General features: G+C 35.0%; 1 protein-coding gene across 1 annotated transcript; it reads right to left on the reverse strand.

Moving 5' to 3' along the window:
* Positions 1–250: 250 nt before the first annotated feature.
* Positions 251–25,519, reverse strand: LOC311075324 (epidermal growth factor receptor). The gene is made up of 27 exons (XM_084102632.1): positions 25,225–25,519; positions 14,646–14,797; positions 13,086–13,290; positions 12,748–12,873; positions 12,041–12,109; positions 11,835–11,953; positions 11,195–11,336; positions 10,390–10,506; positions 10,161–10,287; positions 9,995–10,068; positions 9,556–9,643; positions 9,235–9,437; positions 8,993–9,125; positions 7,901–7,991; positions 7,380–7,537; positions 7,020–7,058; positions 6,653–6,794; positions 6,453–6,575; positions 6,139–6,237; positions 5,871–6,056; positions 4,696–4,851; positions 4,481–4,556; positions 3,514–3,660; positions 3,013–3,110; positions 1,973–2,140; positions 1,795–1,864; positions 251–1,233 (listed from the first exon to the last, which is right to left on the reverse strand). Exons 1-27 carry the CDS (start codon positions 25,334–25,336, stop codon positions 935–937), a joined length of 3,519 nt encoding a protein of 1,172 aa, XP_083958758.1. The 5' UTR covers positions 25,337–25,519; the 3' UTR covers positions 251–934.

The following is a 25,519-nucleotide window of genomic DNA, read 5'->3' on the forward strand; positions in this document are numbered from 1 at the left end:
CTTCTGCTCACCAAGGTTGCATTTATCTGATCAAAAATACAGTAAAAACAGTAATATTGTGAAATATTATTACAATTTAAAATAACTTTTCTATTTATATATATATTAAAAAATTAAATTTTTAATATACTAATTACTCCAGTCTTCAGTATCACATTAAATCATTCTAATATGCTGATTAAGAAACATTTCTTGTTATTATCAATGTTGAAAACAGTTGTGCTGCTTAATATTGTTGAGGAAACTGATACATTTGCTTAAGATTCTTTAATGAATGTTAAAAAAACGCATTTACAAATCTTTTGTAACATCATAAATGTCTTTACTGTCTGATCAATTTGATCAATTTAATGTTTTTAATTATCTTAAAAATAATTTCTTTAAAAAAATCGTTCTGACCCCACACTTTTGAATGATAGTGTATATCTCAGAAGTAAAATGGGGGTTGCGAGCACCATTTCATGTTGATATTCTTTAATTGACAGCAATTAAAACCGGTCGTGTGCTTTTCACATTCTCAACTTGTCCAATCCATGCTATTTAGCTAGTTTAATGTTAACCCAGCGTTTACAAATACTACCCAGGGTTAATTACTAAATCACATTAAAAATGACAACAGTTAAACAATATGAAGTGTTAAAAGCTGATTTGGGTTCAATAAATTAAGTTATGCTACATCAGACGGCAACATTCATCAAAAGCATTAATTACTCACATTCTAGAGAAATACTGAAATGTGCTCTAGCTTGACATTCAACACATTACTCACAGCTTAATGTCTCATACATTCTTCCTTTCGAGAAGAAGGCAGTCGCCTTCAAGCATTTCCGGACATCCTTACAGCGACGTGACTCACTGATGTTCTCTAGCTGCAATACTAACACATGACTCCTAGAAGTTCAGGCAGTGCAATTCATGTTTTGGTCCCGTTTATCTAACGTACGTGAGACTGCATGGCTTTGCTAAGTCCCAGGTAGTGTAAGTTCTTGGTTGCAGGAAGGAAAAGGACGTCGCTGGTGGAAGAGGGTAGGAAGTTCTGCTGGTAGTCGGGGTTATCGAGACTGGCACACGGGGATCGTGGTAGAGTAGAGCAGGACGTGTTCAGGTACTCCGGCCCCTCGGGTTTACAGCCGTACGTGTCTACATATCCGTTTTCTGTCTGTCTACGGGCCGGACCCTCGTAGTTTGGGTTGTTCATATTGCTTGCTATAGTCACGTCCTGGTTCATGTACTCTGTGGGAAAGAGAAGATGAAATGTGCCGATGAAACAACAATATTAATTGCATATAAAGGCAAAAATAAAATTATGAGATTGGAACGGGACGTTGTCATAAACAATATTTGGTAAGTTGACGTGGAGTGTAACCATCTATAGTATTCTTATTGTTAACAAAAACTTGTAGTCGGTAACTGAAATAAAGTATAAAATATAAAAATAAGGGAAATATATTTGAATTAAGCTGAAAATTAGAAATGTTGCCTTGGCATTAACTGAAAAGTTGTAGTAAAAAAAATTACTAAGAGATTTTTTTTATTAAAGTTATAAAAAAAAATGACAAGCCCAAAATTACTATATTGAAATAAAAACTTAAAATATAATTAAAAATATTAATCAATACTATAATAAATATGTATATATATATATATATATATTATATATAAAATATATTTTATATATATATATATAAAATTAATACAGCTTTTATCTACAACTATTATCAACTTTGGTTTCATAAATCATTTTTAAAGCTTATTAAATAACATGACAAGCATAAGAGTAATTCAACATAATACCTGGCAGCATATGGTCTTTATGCGTGGGGTCCGTAATGTAGCGTAACATCACACCATTCGTATAGTTGTCCTTAAAACAATATACAAAACATGAATGAATCATCTTGCATCATGTCTAATGAAGGGTAATTGCCTTATATAGAAAATGATGCATAGTCCAGGTGTAAGAGATACTGACGACTGAATTGTGATACTCAGACACTGGTTGTGTCGACTGGTTGAAGAATCTTTTGTTGGGCAGCAGGTATTCCTCTGCATCTACCACACCATCCATATCCTCTGTGCTGATCCACGACCGGAAGAACTTGGAATCTGTCGGGCTGGGCAGGTATGTGGGATCATCTCCCTGGGTCAAATGGAAAATGAATAGCAACAAAAACTGGTTAATGATCAATCTTCTTATGTGAATTAATTTCTTTCTTCGTATGTGAATCATTTTAAAAAATATTTACACTTTTAAAATTCAGTTAAAAATTATTTTAAATATACAAATATAAATTATTAAGAAAAAAAAAAAAAGGCAAAAACTGGTAATTGATAAAACTTTGCTTCTTCTGTGAAGTAATTTTTAATATATTTAAACTTTTAAAATTAAGCTCAAAATTGTCAAAAGCATTTTCAAAAATTATAATTATTGAGACAATAATTGGCAAAAACTGGTTAATGATAAAACTGTTTCTTATGTGAATTTTCTTTTTTTATATTTAAACTTAAAATTCAGTTCAAATTTATTTTAAATATAAATTATTGGAAAAAACAAAACAATAATTGGCAAACACTGGTTAATAAACCTTTCTAATTTGAATACATTTTAATATATTTAAACTTATAATTAAGTTCAAAATTATAACAGTTTAAATAAATAATCGTAATTATTGGGGGGGAAAAAATGTCAAAAATTGGTTAATGATAATACTTTTATGCAAAATCAAAATATTATGAAAAATCATTTATCATAATTATTGAAAATACAATAATCATAAAGTCAAGAAAATATGTATTGTTTTTTCAGAAACTGTATATTACTGTATATTACAATACATTAAATAAAAAGTAGAAAACCTATTAAATAAATTTCATTTTAATATAATTTTCTTGCATTTTTATTTTTTGTACGTTTTATGCCTTTATTAAATTGCAAAAATAGTCAGTTAAATATGATTTTATTTTTATTTTTCATTCCCAGGAGGAAAGCACAGATCTTTTTGTGAAATTTACCTGAACGACAAGGTAGCGAGACGGATCTCGGGCCATTTTTGAAAACTCTGCCACAAGTTCGCGGAAGGGAGGTCTGCTGTCAGCGTCAATCATCCAACCTAGATGTAGATATAAATGTATGTTCTTTCAGGTCAACTGACTTTCAAATGCTGTTACATATTATGCAATTATGTTACATACAAATCATGTTCATCTGAAATGTTAATATTAGGGTTAATTTCAATAGTCCACTTTCTACATTATACTAACTATAAGTAACTTTGCAACTACATGTCAACTGACTCTCATTAGAGTATCAATAGACTGTTAGGGTTAGTAGAATAAGTTAACATGTAGTTGCAAAGTTACTTATAGTTAGTAGAATGTCTAAAGTGGACCATCGAAATAAGATGTTACCTATATTTGTAATGTCTATGACTGGATTTTTCAATACTTGTATTTATAGCCACATTATAGCTTCCATATGACATTCTGAATTATGATTGCAACATTAGCACTCACATTTGACCATGATCATATACACGTCTATAGTGCAGATGGATGGCTGCGGTAAACGCTCTCCCTTCTCCAGAATATCTGCAATCTCTCTGGCTGGGATTCCATCGTACGGTTTGGATCCAAATGTCATTAACTCCCAGACAGTGACCCCTGAAGAGGACAGGTAAATATATCAATAAACACTTTACAATATAGTTGAATTTGTTAATGCATTGGATATTAAAAGGATATTTTACCGCTGGAAAGATGAATGTGTTAAATTTGGGTCATTTTTGTAGTAGAAATGTGAAATTATTTTAGAAGTTGGTGCCTTCTAGACTGAGAAAAGCCAGAAAATGTATTTTTGGCTCATGTGGATGAAAGACAACAACTCCCAGAATGCACTTGCTTCGCTGCCCTACAAGGCCACTCCCAAGCCACGCCTACCGGTTACAGAGGGCAGTATCGGAAGAACTAGGCTACTAGTTTACTCGAAACTGAAAAGACGCCGTTTTATCGTGAGATCCCCCTATGGGCGGGTTGAAAACATGCGGAACGAGCGCCTACTACTGGCTGTAGTCTCTGGAATCTGGCCAAAAAAGCTTCAGATGACGCAAAATGACGGTTTCTGCGTCATCTGAGGTTTTTCTCCAGACACACAATTCAGAAATCTCTTGTCTCAGGGGGACATGAGGTTTAACGTAGTGTAGTTCATGATAGCTAATGCATTAGCTATTTGCAAAGTGTTCCCAAAAACACGACCGTTTTAGTGGCTATCGGGTAAAAACTGAATTAGCATTAATATTTGAATTGTGGAACCCCTGTATGTTGACTTTTGCATTGATTTATACCATTTTGCCTATGATCTATGGAAGCTTGTTTCTGCCACAGAATAAAAAAAGATAATTGTGACTTTTTATCTCACAATTCTGACTTGAAAATAATAATGAATGCAGTTCGTATTGTATAATATGTAGAGATAAGCACGTACCGTAACTCCAAACATCACTTTGATGAGTGTAAGTCCAGTGACGAATCGACTCAAGAGCCATCCACTTTATAGGCACCTAAAACATTTAGCAAAGGCAGCTAAATTAATACTTTCTTGTAAATATCAACAAATGGAAATGCATTTCAGTTTACATGCTTTTTGAATCGGTATTGTTTTCCCGCTGTGAATCAGTGGATTGTTCATGCATGACCTACTTTCCCTCCATCAGCGTGGTATTCCTTCTCGTCTGAACCCAGGAGTCTGGCCAGGCCAAAATCAGTGATCTTCACATGGTTAGGAGTCTTCACCAGCACATTCCTGGCCGCTAAATCACGATGGACCAGGTGACGTTCCTCCAAGTAGGTCATTCCCTGTTAAGAAGGGTCAAAATGTTTTTGAAATTCCAAAGATGTCAATCAATGCTGTGTGCGTCCAATCAGCTGATTCCCAGACACTTTCAGAATCACTAGTTTGCTGTTTTCAAGAGGAAATGCAGGGAATTTATTTATGAGAGTGTTGTGAGCGCAGGACCTTTTCGTTTATTTATTTATTTATTTATAAATAATTTTCAACACATAAATATTTATTTATGCACTTGGTATATGTACGAGGTTTATGCAAGATTTATACACTATTGTTTTTGTTTGAGGTCAGTAAAACATTTTTTTAAAATAAATGAACACTTTTATTCAGCAAGGATGCATTAAATGATAAAAAAAGACGGTAAAGTTATCATGTAAATAGAGATTCTATTTCACACAATTGCTGTTCTTTTGAACTTTATACTCACCAAAGAATCCTGAAAAAAGTATCACAGTTTCTACAAAATGATTAAGCAGCACAACTGTTTTCATCATTGATAGTAATCAGAAATGTTTCCTGAGCAGCAAATCAGCATATTAGAATGATTTCTGAAGGATCATGTGACACTGAAGACTGGAGAAATGATGCTGAAAATTCAGCTTTGATCACAGGAATAAATTATATTTTAAAATATATTCAAATAGTTATTTTAAATTGGGATAATATTTCAAAATATTAATGTTTTTACTATATTTTTGATCAAATAAATGCAGTATTGGTGCAGCATAAGAGACTTGAAAACTTTTAAAACACTCTAAAATATATACGGTATATGTAACGGTAATGTGCCTAGAATACAAATATATATACAGAGTAAATATATAGAGCATACCGAATTATGCATCTTGGAATTTTTATTTGGAGTTACTTTCTAGACTTTAACTATTTCACACATGTATTTCACACAAATATGTTTCTATCCTGGTTAAATTGAATGGTTGTTACATTAACAATTGCAGTGAAATATTTTTGTATATTGAGGGTAAACAGCTGACATACAGAAGGACACACACAACTTTAAACTCACCTTGGCGATCTGCACGCACCAGTTTAACAGAGTTTGCGAGCCGATATTATCCTTATTCTCCCGTACGTAATCCAGCAGGCAGCCGAAAGGCATAATCTGGGTTATGAGCTGGACGTTGGACGTGAGGCATATTCCCAACAGACGACACACGTGAGGGTGATCCACACCGGCCATCACATATGCCTCCTGAAACATCAAAACACAAGTTTTAAATGCAAGGTTATTAGGGACAATTGTTAATCATTAGTAAACATGGCACGATACCCACATCCAAGATCTCTTTGTTGGCTTTGGGAGATGCGACCTCTCTCAAAACTTTGATAGCAACAGGAATTTTCACACCCTCACCCTCTGGAATCCACAATCCCTAGGAGGAAAAAGGTGTAAGACTTAAGAAATATTTCTTAGAACTTCCATGTTGACTGGAACAGGAAATTCAGGAGAAAATATAGTGTGTGTGTGTGAATATGGTCCATTTTGATGTCCTGTTGACTTTAAATGTTTTAGATACACATCTAATACATCAAAGCTTTATTAGGCCTGATAATTTACTGGAGTGTGTTTTTTTATTCATAAACGTACCTTAAAGACTGTGCCAAATGCTCCAGACCCGAGGACTTTTATTTTCTTCAGTTCTGTTTCCTTTAGGATGCGAAGGAGAGCCTGGTTGGGAGCTTCACCACTGGGAGTCAACGGTTCCACCAACTGCAGAATCATGTAAATATGGTTAGATTGGGGTTTCAATTAAGTTGTTTAATCTGTTGTACACTTTTGGGGCTTGCCTCTCTCTCCTGAAGGAGGCGCCGTAGAGTTCTCTTTCGTCGGATGTGTCGTCGGCGGAAGATGACGAAGATGAAAAGGATGAGGACCATAATCATCAGCATGACGCCGACAATGCCAGCCGCCACTACAGGCATGTGAGAGCTAGAGAGAGCATATCAGATCATTTACCTTCATAAACACATTTAAAATGAAGTCAGCAAATGAAACCGCATTTGCAACCCATTTTACTTCCATATTTTTGAGTGAAACTCTGATATTCAACAGGTAAAAACTAAATTTTACTCTTACTTTTACATATTTAGCATTTTATCTAATGACTTATGAAGTTTATGTAGTCTAGTAACAACAACACATAAACTACTGTACCCTTTTGGTTCACAACCTTCCAGTCCTGGTCCACTGCACCTATAATAACATAAACATTTTAAAATTAGTGGTAGTATTTATTTTGTGACCCCATAATTGTATTGTATTTCTGCTTCTTTAAACCAACTGGATTCTGTTAACCATAAACCAAAATATAAATAACATAACAATAAAAATAATTTATATAAAAATTAAAATAATACATATAATAATATTTTAATTCCAATTTACTTAATAATAATTTTTAATACGCAGAATTATTATATTATAAACACTAGAAGAATTATAATATACCAGTTGTGTAAAATAATAATAATAATTGTTACTAAATAACTATAATCTTTATTATCTTGTTCTTACCCTTGCGTGCAGTTAGGATGGCATGGCTGACACTGTCCGGTTTTGTCGGGGTACGTCCACACAAGTCGGTTATTAAGGCCTAGCACACCTTGAGCACACTGTGCGACGCAGTGCGACCCATCTTTGAAGTGAGCACATTCAGTGCACTGATCGGCTCCCTAGAAAGAGAGAAACAGAAAACAACATTCACATTGCAACCCTTTCATAGGTCTGACCTCTTACCATTATTAGTTTACACAAAGATTTGGTCATTTTCTGAGGAAAATGTGAGTGATGATTGTCCTAGTCTTGATGATAGATTTTTTTGCCAGGCTGAAATTGTAAATTTGACTTATCAGAAAAGTAATAGCACATCTCCCCTCAACAAGCCGTGTGATTTTAGGTGTCACTCACTGATTATTTACACCATCAAGTTAGGGTTAGGGGTTTGCTTAGATCCCTAGTTTAGATCCCTAGCTAGTGTGAGCAAGCATCATTAATAATAAAGTTTATATGGGCTTTGAAAGATACATATGACATACCGGCCCAGAGCAGCTTGACGTCCCGTTCAGAATCTTGCATTTAGGGTCACACTCCAAACACACGTTCTCTGAGATGAACTCTCGGGGGTCTCTGTAGAAACATTGCATATAGAGTGCAACAGTCGGTTTCCGGTAAGTACAAAAAACAATACAAATAGATTTTTAACAATAACTCATAAGCCTTTAAAGACAGACCTTTCACAAGTTCACAGTTCCATATAATCAGATAAAGTAAAGGTTATGAATATTTGCCGTGCTGACGATGGGAGGGCTCTGAGCTCGGAATTTGGCCCGAACCCAGAGTTTTTCCCCCCTATCCCAGGTTGGGACAGGAATAGTTAGAAGTGAGGAGATGGTGTGTTGGAGGGATGCTGGAAAACTGTTGTGGAACAGAGGTAAGCCTCTTATTGCGCTAATTGAATTGATTAATTGAATGTGCTCCCCCAGTGTTCATTTGGTTAAGTATCTGAACATGCTTCTCCCGAACTTTGTTAATAAAACATCATACTGTGAGCTACGAGATTGTAAATCAATGGTATATGCTTTTGTTGAAGCCATTATTTCAACTTATTTTTAAATAATGATTAACAACTGAACTTGTGGTGAAAAACTATATTACCCATGATGCAGTACAGAAAATTCCACCAATCAGAAAGTTGCTGCAAGCAAATAGCACCAAAAGAGCTTGCAGAAAATGGGAACTGCCATGAACCGCAGAAAAGTACATAATCGTACATAATAATTGTCTCGGTTCATGTTCTTATAATGCTTTAACAAAGCAGTATACATTATCAAATCCCAATGGAAAAATAGAAAGGAAAAAATACTTCCGGAACCAATGCTGCTGAAAAAGTTGGCGAGCACTAATGCACTATTAACCCACAAAGAAAAATGCAAACCCAAATCAAATTGCAAATCACATAATATCTGATATTATGCATATTAAATTAAATTAAGCAATGAATGGACTTTCTACTTTTTTTAATCATAAGAAAACAACTTATCAATAGTCAATATTTAATTTGTAAATGAGCAACATTTGTGCAAAAAACCTTAGAGAGATGTTAAATGGGCTAAATGTTGGACACTTACCCATCCAGCAGGTTGCAGTGACTGACACAGCGCTCCCTACGGCTTACATGCTGACAGGAGACACACATGGACGGCCCCGGACCCCAGCAGCCTTCCTCTCCACACATACGGTCACAGGTATTGTTCTGCTGCTCTGAAGAGCAAACAAGAGATTCTGTGACCTGACATGACCGAACCCAAAACTGCTTGCCAACAAATGAGTTGAAAATTGAAATACAAAATATGTGAATACTGTCCCGCACCACAGGTGTGCATTGCTGCGTTGTTTCCAGTTCGTATGCGTTGTTTCTCAGATCTGAACAGCTTTGGCCAGTAGCTGCCATCAACATAACAGAGATGGCGGTTGTTTTTGACCACCACGTCGCCATCGCTGATCTCCTTCAACGAACGCAGGCCGAGATGTTCCAGGTATGTAATGTTTATGGCGGCAAAACTGACGGTGTTGCTGCATTTGTGGGAGGTGTAAAGAGAGGAACACTGGTTAAAGGTGAAGTGTGTCATTTTTATGATATAAACAGGTTTGATATGCAGAGTTATTTGTAAGTTGACATGATTGAACTCACTGTTTTGTTCTTCCTCTGATAATCTCCAGGTTCTCAAAGGGACTGAGGGATTTGAGATGTTTAGGCCAGTCTTGGATTAACAGAAACCCTGAGAAAAATTAAATAAATAAGTTTGCTAAATTGCTAAATAAGGTTTTATCTACCTTTCCTCAAAGACATATTCAGATTGTGGGTGTGGGTGTGGGTGTGTGTGGGTGTATATATTATTTGATATATATATGTGTGTGTATATACACAGACATGTACACACACACACACACACACACACACACACACATATATATATATATATATATATATAGAATTATATAAATTATATATATACATACATAATACACACACACACATATATATATATTTAAAAAACTTATTTGTATACATTATATATAATATACAAAGATATATATATTTTATATATGTACATAGTTGTGTAGTCTACCTGATATTTCTTTGACTGTTTTGAAATAGTCGAGTTTCACAGGGTCCATGCTTGGAGTATTTGTAAAAACATCCCTTTAAAAACATTTGTTCAAAAAGGCATTAGATTTATTAATGCAATACATTCAGAGTTTGGTTGATTTTGTCTGTAGTCCATAAAATCTCACCCTTGAAAAGTCGTCTTCATTATTGTAATGTGCCCATTTATTTTGGTGCAGTTGATAAATGAATCAATGTTGGTCGCGTTGACTGCGATGGTGTTAACAAGCGCCCCCGTTCCGAGACCATTACAGACTAAAGCAAAACACACAGGGTCAACTCATGTCACATTTCATGTAAATACTGTATTCACAAATGACAAGAAAATCACTATTATTTATTAATGATGTTGCTGACCTTTTGGGCACAAGCCGTCACATTGTTTGCACTTCCTTATTCCGTTCTGCTCCACTTCATGCATGTTACTGCTGCAGGTTCGAACGCAGGCATCGTGATCAGTCACCACAAAGTTGTCTGGAGCAGAGAGAGGAGTTTGCAGTCATGTTTCAGTTAAATATCAATACTGCTCCTACTTAAATAAAACAAACAAAATAAAACGGACAAAAAAATTAGACAATTGGCATACAGTAAGAGCTGTAAAATGAACATGGATAGTATAGCTTAGATCATTATTGTCTTGAACACATGGGATGGAAATGCTTCTTTATTCACAAATGTTGTATGCGATTTTCCAATTTTTCACAGAAGTTAAATTCGCAACTTTGAATGAATACATGGTGTTGACATCTCTTCTAAAATTACAGAGGAGACACGTGAGATTGCTGTGGTCTTTTGCAATATATGTTTTATTTATACATTATATATATATTTATTAATAGCAACACAATTCATTTTAGGTCTACAGCTGTTTTCTAAAGTGTTTCCCTTAAATAAACCTTGACTTCAGAGAACTTACAGTACTTCTTTATTTACATAGTGCATAACCTCTGGGTGTGTCTTTGCTTATATTTGCAAACATAACTGATTAAAGACTAGTGTTATTTTTTGCCTCTGGATAATGCTGATGGTTGTTATACACAATAGCAATGAGCCAGTATACCTCCATGACTTTTGGGGCTCTTATATTTACAAACTAAAGGTTTTAATGGAAAGAATGATCTCCTCTTGTTAAAGTGATCTTAATGATCTCAGGCGTACTTACAGGGGCACTTCTTCACACAGGTGGCACCGAAGTTGTACTTCCCGTTGGGATTGGGAACAAGTTGGTGATTGTTGGGGTCATACAGCATTAGACGTGGACACGCATCCTTGCACGTCCCGTCATCCTGGAAGTCTCTGCAGGCCTGCAGAAGAAGAGACCGTACACAGTTACATACACAAAATATGTTCCAAAATATGACAAGGTACTGAATAACTGTAAATTGATTTTAAAAATGAAATTAAAAAGTTTATTGCACAATTGGTGATTAGAATTGATGATTAGAATTTGGCAGAAATAAGTGTGAATTCCCAAAATATTAAGAATAATACAAATAAAATAAATATTTCAACTGTTAAATAAGTAAATATAATAATAATAACAAAATACATAATACAATTATATCATACAACAAAAGTTTTTTATATATTTTAAATCATTTTAAATATTAACAAAGTATAAAACATATTTTCTTTGTAGGTTTAACCCAATCAGCAGGTATAAGATTCACCCAGTAAATATGCACCCAGTATGTTTATTTGTCACGTATCTTGTGTTAAACTTACAAAAAAACATATTCATGCTTCATTTAAAATGTTAGACCTTTATCTTTTATGATAGTAAGAGATGTTTGACCACTCACCAGGCAGTCTGTGGCCCGGGGTCCAGTGCAGCCCGCAGCGCAGTGCTCACTGCAGCAGTCGGAGGGTTTGGGACCCCTGCACCTCCGCGAGCACTGCTCAGCACAGTTCAACCGAGTCACTGACAAAGAAGACCAAAGAACCTTAGTTAGGACATTGTTCACTCACACATTTGCCTTTGGAGAATTACATAAACAATTGAATTTACAGGTCTGGCAGTTCTCTGGTCCTGGAGCCCAACACGATCCATTAAAGCACGCCGAGTCACATCGTATGCCTGAGGTAATGAAGAAAGTGTTTTATTGAAGGGAAGAATTTTATTTTGTTACATTTAACATACATTTAAAATTAACAAGTCTTTTATGCTCACCAAGGCTGCATTTATTGGATCAAAAATACAGTAAAAACAGAATTATTCTGAAGTATTACAAATTAAAATAACTGTTTTCTATTGTAATATTTTTTAAATGTGATTTATTCCTGTAATCAAAACTGAATTTTTAGCATCATTACTCCAGTCTTCAGTGTCACATGATCTTACAGAAATCATGATTTGCTGCTCATGAAACATTTCTTATTATTATCAATGTTGAAAATAGTTGTACTGCTCAATATCTTTGTGGAAATTGTGATGGTCTTTCAGGATTCTTTGATGAATAGAAATATCCCAACAAAAAAAAAAACAGCATTTATTTGTTACATCTTTTGTAACATTACAAATGTCTTAACTGATTTATTAAATGCATCCTTGCTAAATAAAAGTATTCATTTTCAAAAAACTTAAGGAACCCACCCAACTTTTGAATATATATGTGTATATATATATATATATATATATATATATATATATATATATATATATACACATACATACAGTATATATTTGTTTCTGTTTTTAAAACGTTAAATACTTACACTGAGGGTTAGTCCCTCCCGATACATTGACATCACTGTCGTCCTGCACAATGTCCAACCACTGTATGGTATCCACATTGCAAAGCAAAGGATTGTGAGATATTTTAACCCCGCCTTTAAGAATTTCTGCCAGATAAAGAGAAAAAAACGGTTCTCTGTAAACAGAAAATGTAACTTCATATACAGCTCTAGGGCAGAAACAGCAACGAGCCTATGTGTTGCATGCTGTTTACAACACATTGTGGTGCTTATCGATGCGTAAATGTGCTTTTCATTTGTACTGTAAGTCAATTCGGATAAAAGCATCTGCTAAAATAGTAAATAAAATGTGCTTCTACCTGTGAGGCTGCTCATGCGCAGCTCTCTGAGGCCGTTGATGCTGCTGTTCTCTAAAGACTCATTCCTGTGGAAGTTTGCCACCACAGCAAGGGCGTACTTGCCATCAAAGAGAGAATGTCCTCGAATGAGGCGTAGGTTTCCCAATGGTATCACATCCACGTAGTTTATTCCTATTAGAACGTAGCCACCAACTTCTTCAATGCTCTGTGGGTATGAAACAGATAGAATATTGTAGTCAGACCCCCTAAATCCCATTTAAAAAGTCTCGGATTTGTTTGTTCTACCTTCAGACTGTAAGGAAACCTATAATGCCCTTTTTCAAAGCCTTGATTTGGTTTTGGGGTCTACTAGAATGGGTTTTCAAGATTGATTTTTCTAAAACATTATTTTTCCACATATTTTACATTATTGCAGCACCTCTCTTCCCAGTCTGTCAGTAACGCTCTGGGCTGCGTTTCCCAAAAGCATCGTAAGCCTAAAGGTGATGATACACAGGGCAACTTTTTGAGCAATGTTGCTGGGCAATCTTGCAGAGCGATTGTTGCTTGGGCACTTTCCCATTGAAAATGGGCAATACATTTCTATCTGGATAATTTAGATCGGTCGTGGGCCCTGTGTCTCATCTGGTTGCCCGTTGACAGCAACATTGCCCAGCAACATTGCTCAAAAAGTTGCCCTGTGTATCATCACCTTAAGTCGATCGTAGAGAGCATTGGTGGAAATTGTTCTTCGATGAACTTAGGTTTTATGATGCTTTTGGGAAACGCAGCCCTGTTTATTTCCGTTCTCTATGAAGCCCCTCCTTCCAAAAAGCAAAGTTTGCTCTGATTGGTTAGCTGGACCAGTGTGTTGTGATTGGCCAACCGATTCAAGTGTGTTTTGGTAATGTCACACCTCTTACCATAACTGTGAGTTTCAACACACTACTACCTAACCCAGGGATAGGCAACTCCGGTCCTGGAGGGCCACTGTCCTGCAGAGTTTAGCTTCAGCCCTGATAAACACTCACCTGTCTGTATCTATCTAGTAATCCTGAAAACACTGATTGCCTTGTTCAGGTGTGTTTAATTAGGGTTGAAGCTAAACTCTGCAGGACAGTGGCCCTCCAGGACCGGAGTTGCCTATCCCTGACCTAACCCAACCAGGCCTCGTCCCTTTATTTTTAATATGCCTTAAGCAGGAATTATTTAAATGAGGAATATTGTGACGTGTTCATTCCCGTAAGATAACTCAAGACTACAATTGAGGTGAGATCAGTGATCATTACTAATAGTGATATTTAACACATTTTAGGCTTAAAATTAAGAAATGTGCATTGTGCAATAAAGAAGTACTCCAAATAAAGTTTAATTATAATATTTATATCAGTAAGTTGGCATTTGTTTGGTTTTTCACTTGGGGACCCTTTTAATCAATAATTAGATCTTATTTAACATAAAAAAGCAGCCTTGTTCTTTTAACCAATTAGCAGTCTATAACCAATTAGTAATCAATGATCTAGTCTCATAATTGTATATTTAGGTTGCTATTTTATTATACCGGCACATGATGTCACTCACCATGAGAAAAGAAAGGTCTTGGTACTCCTGAATGTTGGTTATCTCCAGGTTCTCCAGCACTATTGTGCAGTTACTATACATCCGCACCATGGCCCTGTAGTGGTCGTCTGGCTGTGCCAGCTGAGTCAGCTTATTATTGGTTCCCTGACATACTGGAGAATAAAGCAGAGGTGAAATCAATCAATACTCAGGTAGTGAAGGTGATATGACAGAAAATACACAAAATGAGCAAAAAAATTGTAATCCTTCAATCATTTCAATTCAATTGTATTTGTATAGGGCTTTTCACAATGCATATCGTTTCAAAGCAGCTTTGCAGAAAATGCATGTGTCTAAATTACAAGAGTGATCTGCTATCAGATGTGAGTGTGTCCAAGTAATGTATTTCAGAAATGTACAGTGCATATACAAATCACACAGTTTACACCATGTATTCATTTTTTAGGCAGAAACAGTGTGCTCATTGAAATAATGATTACAAGTTGTGGACATAATGATTACAGTATAGAAAAGTTTGCATTGCTGCATGTTGATTCAGATATGATCCTTCATATATCCACTTTCAGGGATATATGAAGGGGGGGGGGGGGTAATTGTGATTGTCAAAACATTTGGTAACTAAATAGAATTTTATGAAGTTTAGTGACAACATGTTACAATGTTTACATACTGGTAGGGGACAGTTTTTATTATTGCTTTGAACATTTTTTCAAGATTTCAATTCCATTCTTGTGATTTGATTCCGATTTTTATTCAATATTGACTAATTTGGATACATGTTTATTTTAAATTTTATTAAAACAAAAAAATCTCACCTAATGCTGTAAACATAGAGGGCCCAATCTGCTGGTATTATTAAAGGTTAAAAATAACAAATTAAATTAAATATAATGCAGTTTTTGTTATAATAACAATTATTTAATGACATAAGTAAAAATATAATAAATATGTAATATAGTGCTCAGCAAAATCTCCTCTCTAGCTATTTTTTCTATTCAGTTAACATGCTATGGTCATTAAATGGCTTTCCTGAGGTAAATGTAACGTTATGTAACATAATTGTTCTCCTGCTGTTATATTGACCTCTTTCCGTGGTTGAAAAACACTAATTGGTCGATATCATGTATACTTTCGGTAAGTTGTACTGCATCTTTAAATAAAAAAGTAACAGATGATCGGTTCACGTGCACTTGAACTGAGGCGCTCAGCGATCTGTCACGTCACATTTACAAGCGCCAAACGTATTTTTGTCTGAATTTCGTAATAAAATTGACGGAATCTAAGAGCTGAGAATTAGTTTAATATTAAAAGTAGGTTACCTCTTTGCTCCGCAATTTTTCTGTGCGTGAGAAAATGGATGTGTGGCGTGAGAGTGTGTGAAAAGTGTCAATTGCGTGAGTCTCACGCTCAATGCGTGAGAGTTGGCAGCCCTGAGACTATTCCATGTGTCAAAATATCTTTTTTTGTGTTCCACAGAAAGATAGTCATACAAGTTTGAACAGACATGAGGGTGATTCTTAATTTGTTGGTGAACTATACCTTTAAGACACGGCCTAAAGCTGTTCCACTTTAGCGCCCTTGTCATTGTTCACAGTAACATGAGCTCAACTAACACACTAAACCTAGACATTTCAATGATCACTTGTTTAGGGTTTTCTTAACTTAAAAGTTTTTACATTTTTACATTGTGTAATCTTCTATTTATGAAAATATGGTACTTTCCAAAACTCATTGTGCATCATAGTGGAAAACAAGTGTTTGTTTTGTCTCTGCTGTCTTTCTCATGTCATATAGGTGTTGAATTCCTGCAGTCATCGTTAGGTGTCTCATCTCCAGAAGAAGAGCAAATTCAATGGGTGGGAACTCCGTGATCAAGAATGTGGTTCTCAAAGGGTGAGACTCAAATACTGCACACAAGTGTTGCTCAACATAAGATCCGGTTAAATTCTTGCCTGCCAAATGCAAGAGACATGGATTGTATTCCCAGTTAGTGCCGGTAACAACTCAATTATCATCTATTTTCCCTCAGGGATTGATAAAGTTTCTAAAGTGAGGCCAGGGGACTAATAATAATGCTCAGATTTTGGTAGATTTGTTTTAGACACTGGCTCTGTTCCAAAACTAGCGTGAATCCTACCTGTATAGCACTTGACGTCATCTGAGGCATGCTTCTAGGAAGGCTGTTCCAAAAAGTAGCCGCATAATTATGTTATGTTCTGATAATGCATTCACGTCATGACACAATTATGTGTTTCCGTTCACTTCTTTGTCGTTCCGCTAATAACAACTTGGAATTTGATCAAATCTCTGATTTGACTATCATGATGTCATGTATAAAGAACCATAATGGCAGAAGCCACTACACATATTTTTAAAGCAAAATGTAAACTGTATTGTTCTTAAACAATTTGCAAGAGCATAGAGGTAAATCTGTTTTATAATTATTTTACAATGTTTATTTGTACAACTTATTAAATATATATAAAAAATGCATTAGCACATGCAGAAATTAACATTCAAAAGTTTGGGGTCTGCAAGATTTTTTAAATGTTTTTGCTCACCAAGGCTGCATTTATTTGATCAAAAACAGTAATATTGAGAACTATTATTAAAATTTAAAATAACATTTTTTTCTATATTAAATACATTTTAAAATGTAATTTATTTCTGTGATTGCAAATTTGAATTTTCAGCATTTTCATCATTAATCTAGTTGTCAGTGTCACATGATCCTTCAAAAATCATTATAATATGCTGATTTAGTGCTTAAGAAAAAACGGCATTTATTTGATTTATTTATTTAGTTTAAAAAAAACATCATTTCTTTAAATAGAAATCTTTTGTAACAATGTAAAAGTCTTTACAGTCACGTTTGATCAATTAAGGCATCGATGCTGAGTAAAAGTATTCATTTCTTTTTTCTTTTTTTTTTAAATGTACAGACCCCAAACCTCAGACCTTGTATATATGTTTTAGTCAGTTTGATAACATGCAAATGTGAAACTCTATTGGAATCAATAGTAAGTCCAGTCTCACATGCTCAAGGAGTGTTATTTTTGAGTCACCGCCAATAGTGTGTTCCAATTTAATCATCCACGAGGGTCTGTTTCAATGTGGTCTTTGAAGACATCTGCCTATGTAGACAGTAGACAGACAGGCAGCTCACTGGGTTTTGGAACAGAGCTAGCGTAGTAAAAAGTCACTTTGAAATGGGGTTGAATATTTGACTACAGGTTCATTCTGTCTTAAGACTGAGATTGTTGAAAGCTTGTTCACAAAATAACAATGAAGCTGTACAAATAATATTATAATGAAAGCAAACATGGTGTTTTTGTTTTTATTCTTCCTTATATGATGGCGCATATGAAGGGTATTTCCACTTTTGCAAAATTAGCATTTTTGACATCAGTCAACACTTTGACAACATAGTCTGTGGACATAGTCCAACATAGTCCTGTTTTGTGAGATGTTCAGGACCAACAAACATCTTCAACTCAGGCATGCAGCTCTTGCATAAATTACTTTCTGAAAATCCAGCTTGCCTAAATTCATCAGTGTTGTGGCATTAGTTAGTTGTCAAAAAACAAAGAAAGGATCAGGCCCTAGAGCATCCAGATATCTGCTCTAGGGTAGATTTCAACTAAAGATTAAGGTCAGGCATGAAGTAGATTTAGGTTTTAGCCCTTAACGATCCCTTCACAAGCCCCTAAAATGTGAGATCGTTAACCGATTGCAAAACGTGCAGCTGTTTTCTACGGGCGGCTGTTTAGCAGCAGTGCCTCAGGCTTGAGCCCGAACCAAGGGATGTGACTGAACAGGTTGCTCCTTGAAAAAAAATGTGTATGAAGGAACATCTTAACTCCCTCATTACGTCACATCAAACCATCAGGAACAACATTCTGATGATTATAAACTCAAGTTTCAAGTTTGGTTTATTTATATAGCACCATTGAAACTGCAGAAGGTGACCAATGTGCTTTACAACGCAAGGGTTTTATCTTTTGCAACTGATGCAAAGCATGCACAAGAGTTATCAAGACTCCATCAGTGCAAAGAAACACAATACTTGAGAAGTTCAGTAATGCAAAGTAATTAATCAACCTGTCATTTCCTGAAGGAAACAAAACCGCCTTTCATATTTTAGCCACAAAATGTACGCTAGTACTGTTAAAAAGTTTAGGTTAAGTAAGATTTTTTTAAAAGAAACTAATACTTTAAATGAGCATGGATGCATAGAATTTACAGTAAGCACATTTATAAAGTTAAAAGATTTCTATTTCAAATGAATGCTGTTCTTTTGTACTTTCTATTCATCAAAGACTTCTCACGCATGGCTTATCTACTTAAGTACAGGGATGCACAGGGTAGAAATAATGATGATAGATTAATTATGAGATAACCTGGGATCATCTCAAGGCTGTCAACGCATATCATTTATTTTTACAAGGCCATGCAGTTGTTCCCAAGCTTTCCCATCCTTACTTTATTACCTACGGCTTTCTTTGCTCTATTTTTCTTTTTCTTATGCCTCATTTTCTCACTGTTTATAATTGTATATGCTTTGGATGACAGGACTTTGGATGACTATACCATGTAACTAGTTTTAAGGTAAAACATTGAGATGATGTATTTCCTTTGTTACCTTTTGAAACCACGGTTATTAAATAGATGCTGCTACTGTTTCACAAAAGTAAAATCTGATGCTTCCGATATATAGCACACTTAAATCACGTTGAAAGTATTAACTTGATTAAAAAAAACATTTAATGTCTTTATATTCTCTTCTTTTTTTCCCCCTCAGGTACAATGCATAATGCAATCATTTCTTGGTCAGAATCTACCAGATTTTTGTGTCAGTGAGTGGTAGTCACCAAGCTTATATTTAGTTATTTTGTTTATAGTTTGGGCTACAACCTAAATGCACTGTAACCTTGTTTTCTGACAGATGTCAGTGTATCTGGATGTCCTTTCGATGACTAAGTTTGATTGTGGGCAGACAACTGGATCAACTGTTTGTAGAGTAAGTTTGCACTGTTGCAAAAAGTATCGATCCATATGAGCACAAAAAGTCAACAGCATTTGTCATGACACATCCTGTTTTCCATCTGAAAGTCTTTCCAGGAATACACCTAAAGGGAAATCTTATTTCTGTGTTGGTACATGTACTCTGCTTTTATTGGAAATATTCACATATTTAGCCTGGAAACCCAAATTTTCACATATCTTGAATTTTATATATAAAATATGTATAAGCCTCATAATGGGAAATTTAATGTTTTTCAAATGATTGATCTGAAGTTAGCGACGACAAAAGTTATTTTTAATCTTCAAAAAAATCTTCAGAAAAACATTTTCCCCAAGTTGAGGCTACAGCTTCACGCTTGTGTTTTACCGATTTAAAGACACAAGATCTGATGCAATGACATAATCATAATAGTGGTATTTACAGTACAAAATTAATGTATAAATATAAATGGTCATAAATTTGAGTAGCAGTTTCACATGATTGTGCTTCTTACATCTTCTGTTTTTCTTTACCGTGCAATAGTGCGTGACCGTTCACTGTTGTCACCCTAAATGAGAGACATGTGGATAAAATACCTTCTAACTGAATTGTAGTAAATACAATTTACAGAGTGAAACAAAGACGTCTCACTCCATGGCTGTGTGCTTTTTATACAAACAACCGTCTGTCTAAATCAAATAAGTAACATATTGTCTATTTGTGACCTATCCATCAAAATTCAACCATTGGATGAATTCAGCTCTTTGTCTATGGGGCAATTTGCTGACTGCATGAGTAAAAACATGGCATGACCACTGCATTTGGTAAACAACATGAGACCGGCATTTTAGTATATTAAAATATTTTGATGAAGAGGACACAAATTAATGAAATGTAAGTAAACACTTTATTTAGATAGTCCACTTTAGACATTCTACTAACTATAAGTAACTTTGCAACTACATGTAACTAGCAGTCATTAGAGTATTAGTAGACTGTCTGCTTAATATATGCTAACACTTTATTTTGATGCTTCCCAAAAGACATTCTACTGACTATAGGTAACTTTGTAACTTCTGGTACTTTTACACGACAACGATGGAAACGTTTTTCCTTTGTGTTTTTTAAATTTTAATTTTTGAATACATACGACAACGTTGTCAAAACGATCCCCGTTCACACCTATCCGCAAAAACTAGTAAAAATGCTGTATTATCCATGCCAGGCCAGTAGTTGGTGACGTCACTTTGTAAAGGAACACTACATGCCTATAGACTGAACACGTAATTCGCATGCGCATGATGTCACCGGTTTCACAAATTCGCGTTTTTCTAGTTTACACTCAGATGATAACGGTATTGGTTTCAAAAACTTGCAAAACTCGCTTTCAATAGTTTGCAGGCCCCCAAAACGCCTTTGTTGTGTAAATGAATGGCCAGTTTCTATTTTTCGCAGGCAAAAAAATGCTAATTTGAATGCTCAGAAAAGTAACACCACACCTCTCCTCAACAAGTCTCATGATTTAAGCTTGATCTTCATTGGCTGCTGTTTTCAAAATAAACACGCTTGCGTAAATCCTCAAGGCTATGGCCTTGGTTAATCGTGGTCTGTAAATTATAACATCACATAATCCGACTGTTCTTGCAGTTTGACGATGGACTTGTCTTATAAATAACACAAATCTTTAAAATAGGAACAAACATTACTGGCCAGTAGGCACTACCATTCAATAGTTTGGGGTTTGGTTTTGAAAGAAGTCTCTTCTGCTCACCAAGGCTGCATTTATTTGATCAAAAATACAGTAAAAACAGTAATATTGTGAAACATTATTACAATTTAAAACAACTTATCTTTTCTCTTTTGATATACTTTAAAACGTCATTTATTCTTGTGATGGAAAAGCTGAATTTTCAGCATCATCCAGTTTTAAATGTCACATGATCCTTCAGAAATCATTCTGATATGCTAATTTGCTGCTCAGTATTTTTGTGGAAACTGTGATACATTTTTTCAGGATTATTCGATTAATAGAAATTTCAAAAGAACAGCATTTATTGAAAATAGAACAATGTAAAAGTCTTAAGTGTGACTTTTAATGCATCCTTGCTGAATAAAAGTATTATTTTCTTTAAAAAAAAAAAAAAAATGTAAACAGTTGTGTATGTGTTCATATATAAAAAAGAATATCTAAAATAATTTCCCTGCTTTTCTGAACAGTGTTCACTCATTCTTTTTAAAAACAAATAACGTAGGCCAGAGATAACCTCTAACTAAGACACACATTATTGACTAAATATACTGGCATCTCACAGACTATAATTGATTTTGCCCAGATATTTTAAACGAGAATCAATGAAACATTTCATACCACTTAGCAGATCAATGAAATATGAGGTTTAAATGGATGACAAAAACTTATTTTGACATTTTGAACAATAATAGATTGCAGTTATGTGTTCATTTCCATTGATTGCTTTACTTTCCATTCAATTTACCCTTGTAGCTGGTGGTCAGAGAGTGTGATGCAGGAGAACAGGAGTTCTAGTCTTTAGTAAATAACAGCGGCCATAGTGACCCTGGATATTAACGAGTTTGCTAAGAGTTTCAAGACAATTAGATTTAGAATAAATAGTGATGTCTAGACCAAATTACAGCACAGAACACTGGGTAGAATATGAGCACATGAATATCTTTAGTGATTAGCGCATAGGTGTGGACTAAGAAAGGGATGTGTATTTAGATACCATGTATTTATACCAGCTCACACTGTATGTGTCAGATGCATAATGACTGGATATTTCTGAATCTATCTAATTGTTGTTTTGTTTCCATTCCTTTAAAACAAACTACATGAGAATATTAAAGGGATAGTTCACCCAAAAATGAAAATACTGTCATCATTTACTCACCCTCAAGTTGCTCCAAACCTGTATGAATTTCTTTCTTCTGCTGAACACAAACTATATATATCAACTATTTGTTTTCCGACATTCTTCAAAACACCATCTTTCACGTTAAGCAGAAGAAAGAAATTCATACAGGTTTGGAACAACTTGAGGGTGAGTAAATGATGACAGTATTCTCATTTTTTGGTGAACTAACCCTTTAAGTACAAAAATATTAATCACAATTGAGATGAATCATGATTATTTTCTGTGAATACATTTTCCTTAAAGGAAACTTCCTTTTGTTTTACAATGGAACCAGTTTTATGTTATTCATCACATGTTCAAATATGCATCTTACAGGTATTTGTTCTCGAACAAAGTTATCTGATATCTAGTGACGAGTATGTTTCTGGCCTAATGGTCTGCAGAAAACATTGCCAAATAAATGTTGTGACATAATTTGTCAAACTCTGGGCCTGACTCTGCATGCCACAGACTGTGCATGATGAAATCCTCCATGCACAAATGCAAGATCAGATAGTGAAAGAGTAACTCTATCACAATATCTAGCTTTGTTGCATGTACATTTAAAAGGAAGTCTTAATGATCTTAGGAGAGTAATCCACACCTACGCAAACCCACATTCATGATTCACATGAATGGATGCTGTTCCATTCCTGTTAACGCTTCAAATACATGTATCTACATTCCAATAAGCAGTAACCCTTCTAACCATTTTTCTCGTTTTTTTCTGCCATAGGCTGTGGGAATGAAACAAAGTATGAGATGCCGCTGAGACAGTACTGACTGACAGGTTAGCTGACACATGCATACCAAAGGTTCATCGCCAGAAGGCTTTCCACACCTAAACTGACAGGTCATTAAAGGCGAAGTGTGTAATTTAACCAAAAAGACTTGTAAGAAATAATGACTGTTTTCTCAAACACTGCCATTGGTCACAAAACAGATAGTCCCGCCTCAAACTCACACCATTGGTGGAGCCAATGTTGCTGTGTATAGGGCTGATCGGGATGTTTAAACAAATAGTGCAATGTTTTAATAGAGTGACAGTGTTTGCATTTCTCAGAAGAAAGTCTTTGCTGGGACAGGAGAAACTTTTTTTAAAGGGATAGTCAATCAAAAGGTGTGAATATTCATTATCTTTCTAAAGTTGTTTTGAAAGCAGGATTGTCACATTCATTTGATATTTTTCATTATAAAATGTGCATCAACACTTTCTGTGTGAATCTGTGAGAAAGGCTGATTTAATTGCAATACTGCTTTAAAGTATCTTCATTATGTGACTTTTCTAAGCTAATATTGTGAATAAGACGACCAATTAATAGTTATATCTTGTGATTAATTCAACACTTTGATTGATTTTTCCTAAAACAGCATTCTTGTCATTAGGCCATGAATGACATGGGGCAAAAGTAAAATGAGTGAAGTTAGTATCTATCTGTAATATTGAAATGCAAGAAAAAATGTAATAACAGGAAGTAGAAAAATAAAAATAGATTTATGAACAGTGCTTTTCCTCAGACAGTAGCACAAGTCTGCATAATGGTAATGATCCAATGTTGTTAACCTACATTCAGTTATTCAGTTTACCCTGCTGTCTTCAAACTGTTAATAGAAACGCAGATAAAATCTGCGTATAAAAGGTATGATGCAGAAGGTATGATCAGAATTTCCTGACAACACGCAACCATTCTTTTGTGTATGAAAGGTGTGCTGCTTATCAAACAACAGTTTGACATAAGTGTATATCCATTTTTTTTTTTAAATAAATAAAGCCAATAAGCCAATTTTAGAGCCAGATCTGTCCATTTTATACTTATAAACACAGAATCAAAACCAGTTTTTGCCTGGTCTGCTCTGGGACAGTGTTGGTAGCCCCCATCTGCTGTTAATTTCTCAACTGGCAAGAAACCTCAAACAGCATGTTAAACACAGTCTGTTCGGGTAGAGACTGGACCACAAACAGAGGGCCCAGACCCCACTCAGTGGGGCAGCTGTCTAGCGATACCATCTGCTGGTGTTGAACTCTTGGCCCTCATCCTGTGGCCACCCGTCTCAAAAGTTCATCAAGTATTTTTAAATATATTTCAGATGTAATTACCTTCATTACACTTTTAGCAACATGAAAGACTCCTTGTCATGGGGTCACTTGTTGGGGTTAAAGACAATCCTTCCGTTTGTGTTGTACAGATGATTAATAATGTCACCTCAGCTCTCTGATCTTATAACTAATGCTTTTCAGATCATTAGATTTTAATCATATTTTATACTCATATTTGTACATGAACTATGGATCTATGAAACGTCATATAATTGTAATTATTATATATTACATAATGTCTGTCTATCTATCTCATCTCTCTAATCTCATCTAATGCTTTTCAAATTATTATATTTTTATCATATTTTATACATATTCATATTTGTAGATGAACTATTGATCTATGAAACAATATAATTGTTATATTATTATATTTTACATAATATATATCTATCTTTGTTTACATTAAAAGTCAAAAGTGTGGACACACTTGACTAAAATGATGTAACGTATATTTTATTTTCTTCTCATATGTTTTAAAAGACGTCATGTTTGTGTAGATAAGGACAAATAAATCAATCTGAGACGTTCGTTAGTGTCAGTTAAAGTTAAAACTTCACTCACCTTTCCTCTCAGAAACGGAGCACCACACCGCACTTATCAGCACAAGACAGACGATTCCCAATTCACGGAACAGAGACGGCTTCGTAAACCTCATGTTCAACAGTGGATTCATTCTAAAGCATTGTTTTTGTGTAGATATTCCAACGAACAGACAATATGTAGCTCGTAAAATAGATAGTTTTCCAGCGGCAGGTCCTGTTCAGTGTTCAGCTCTTCAACGTGTCTGAGCGCTTCAGTACAGCTGTGAGGTGACGCAGGCAGCTCACCTTGACTGCACGCGAGACGCGACGCGACT

Source organism: Abramis brama, assembly GCF_963993115.1.
Source record: "Abramis brama genome assembly, chromosome: 24".
In the NCBI taxonomy this organism is placed as follows: domain Eukaryota; kingdom Metazoa; phylum Chordata; class Actinopteri; order Cypriniformes; family Leuciscidae; genus Abramis; species Abramis brama.

Excerpts from the sequence above, each read along its gene's own strand:
- LOC311075324 (XM_084102632.1), bottom strand. The coding sequence starts at position 25,336 with ATGAATCCACTGTTGAACATGAGGTTTACGAAGCCGTCTCTGTTCCGT. Across the intron at positions 6,238-6,452 it reads CATTTGGCACAGTCTTTAAG|GGATTGTGGATTCCAGAGGG; the intron begins GTACGTTTATGA and ends TTTTCCTCCTAG. Across the intron at positions 2,141-3,012 it reads CTCGCTACCTTGTCGTTCAG|GGAGATGATCCCACATACCT; the intron begins GTAAATTTCACA and ends CATTTGACCCAG.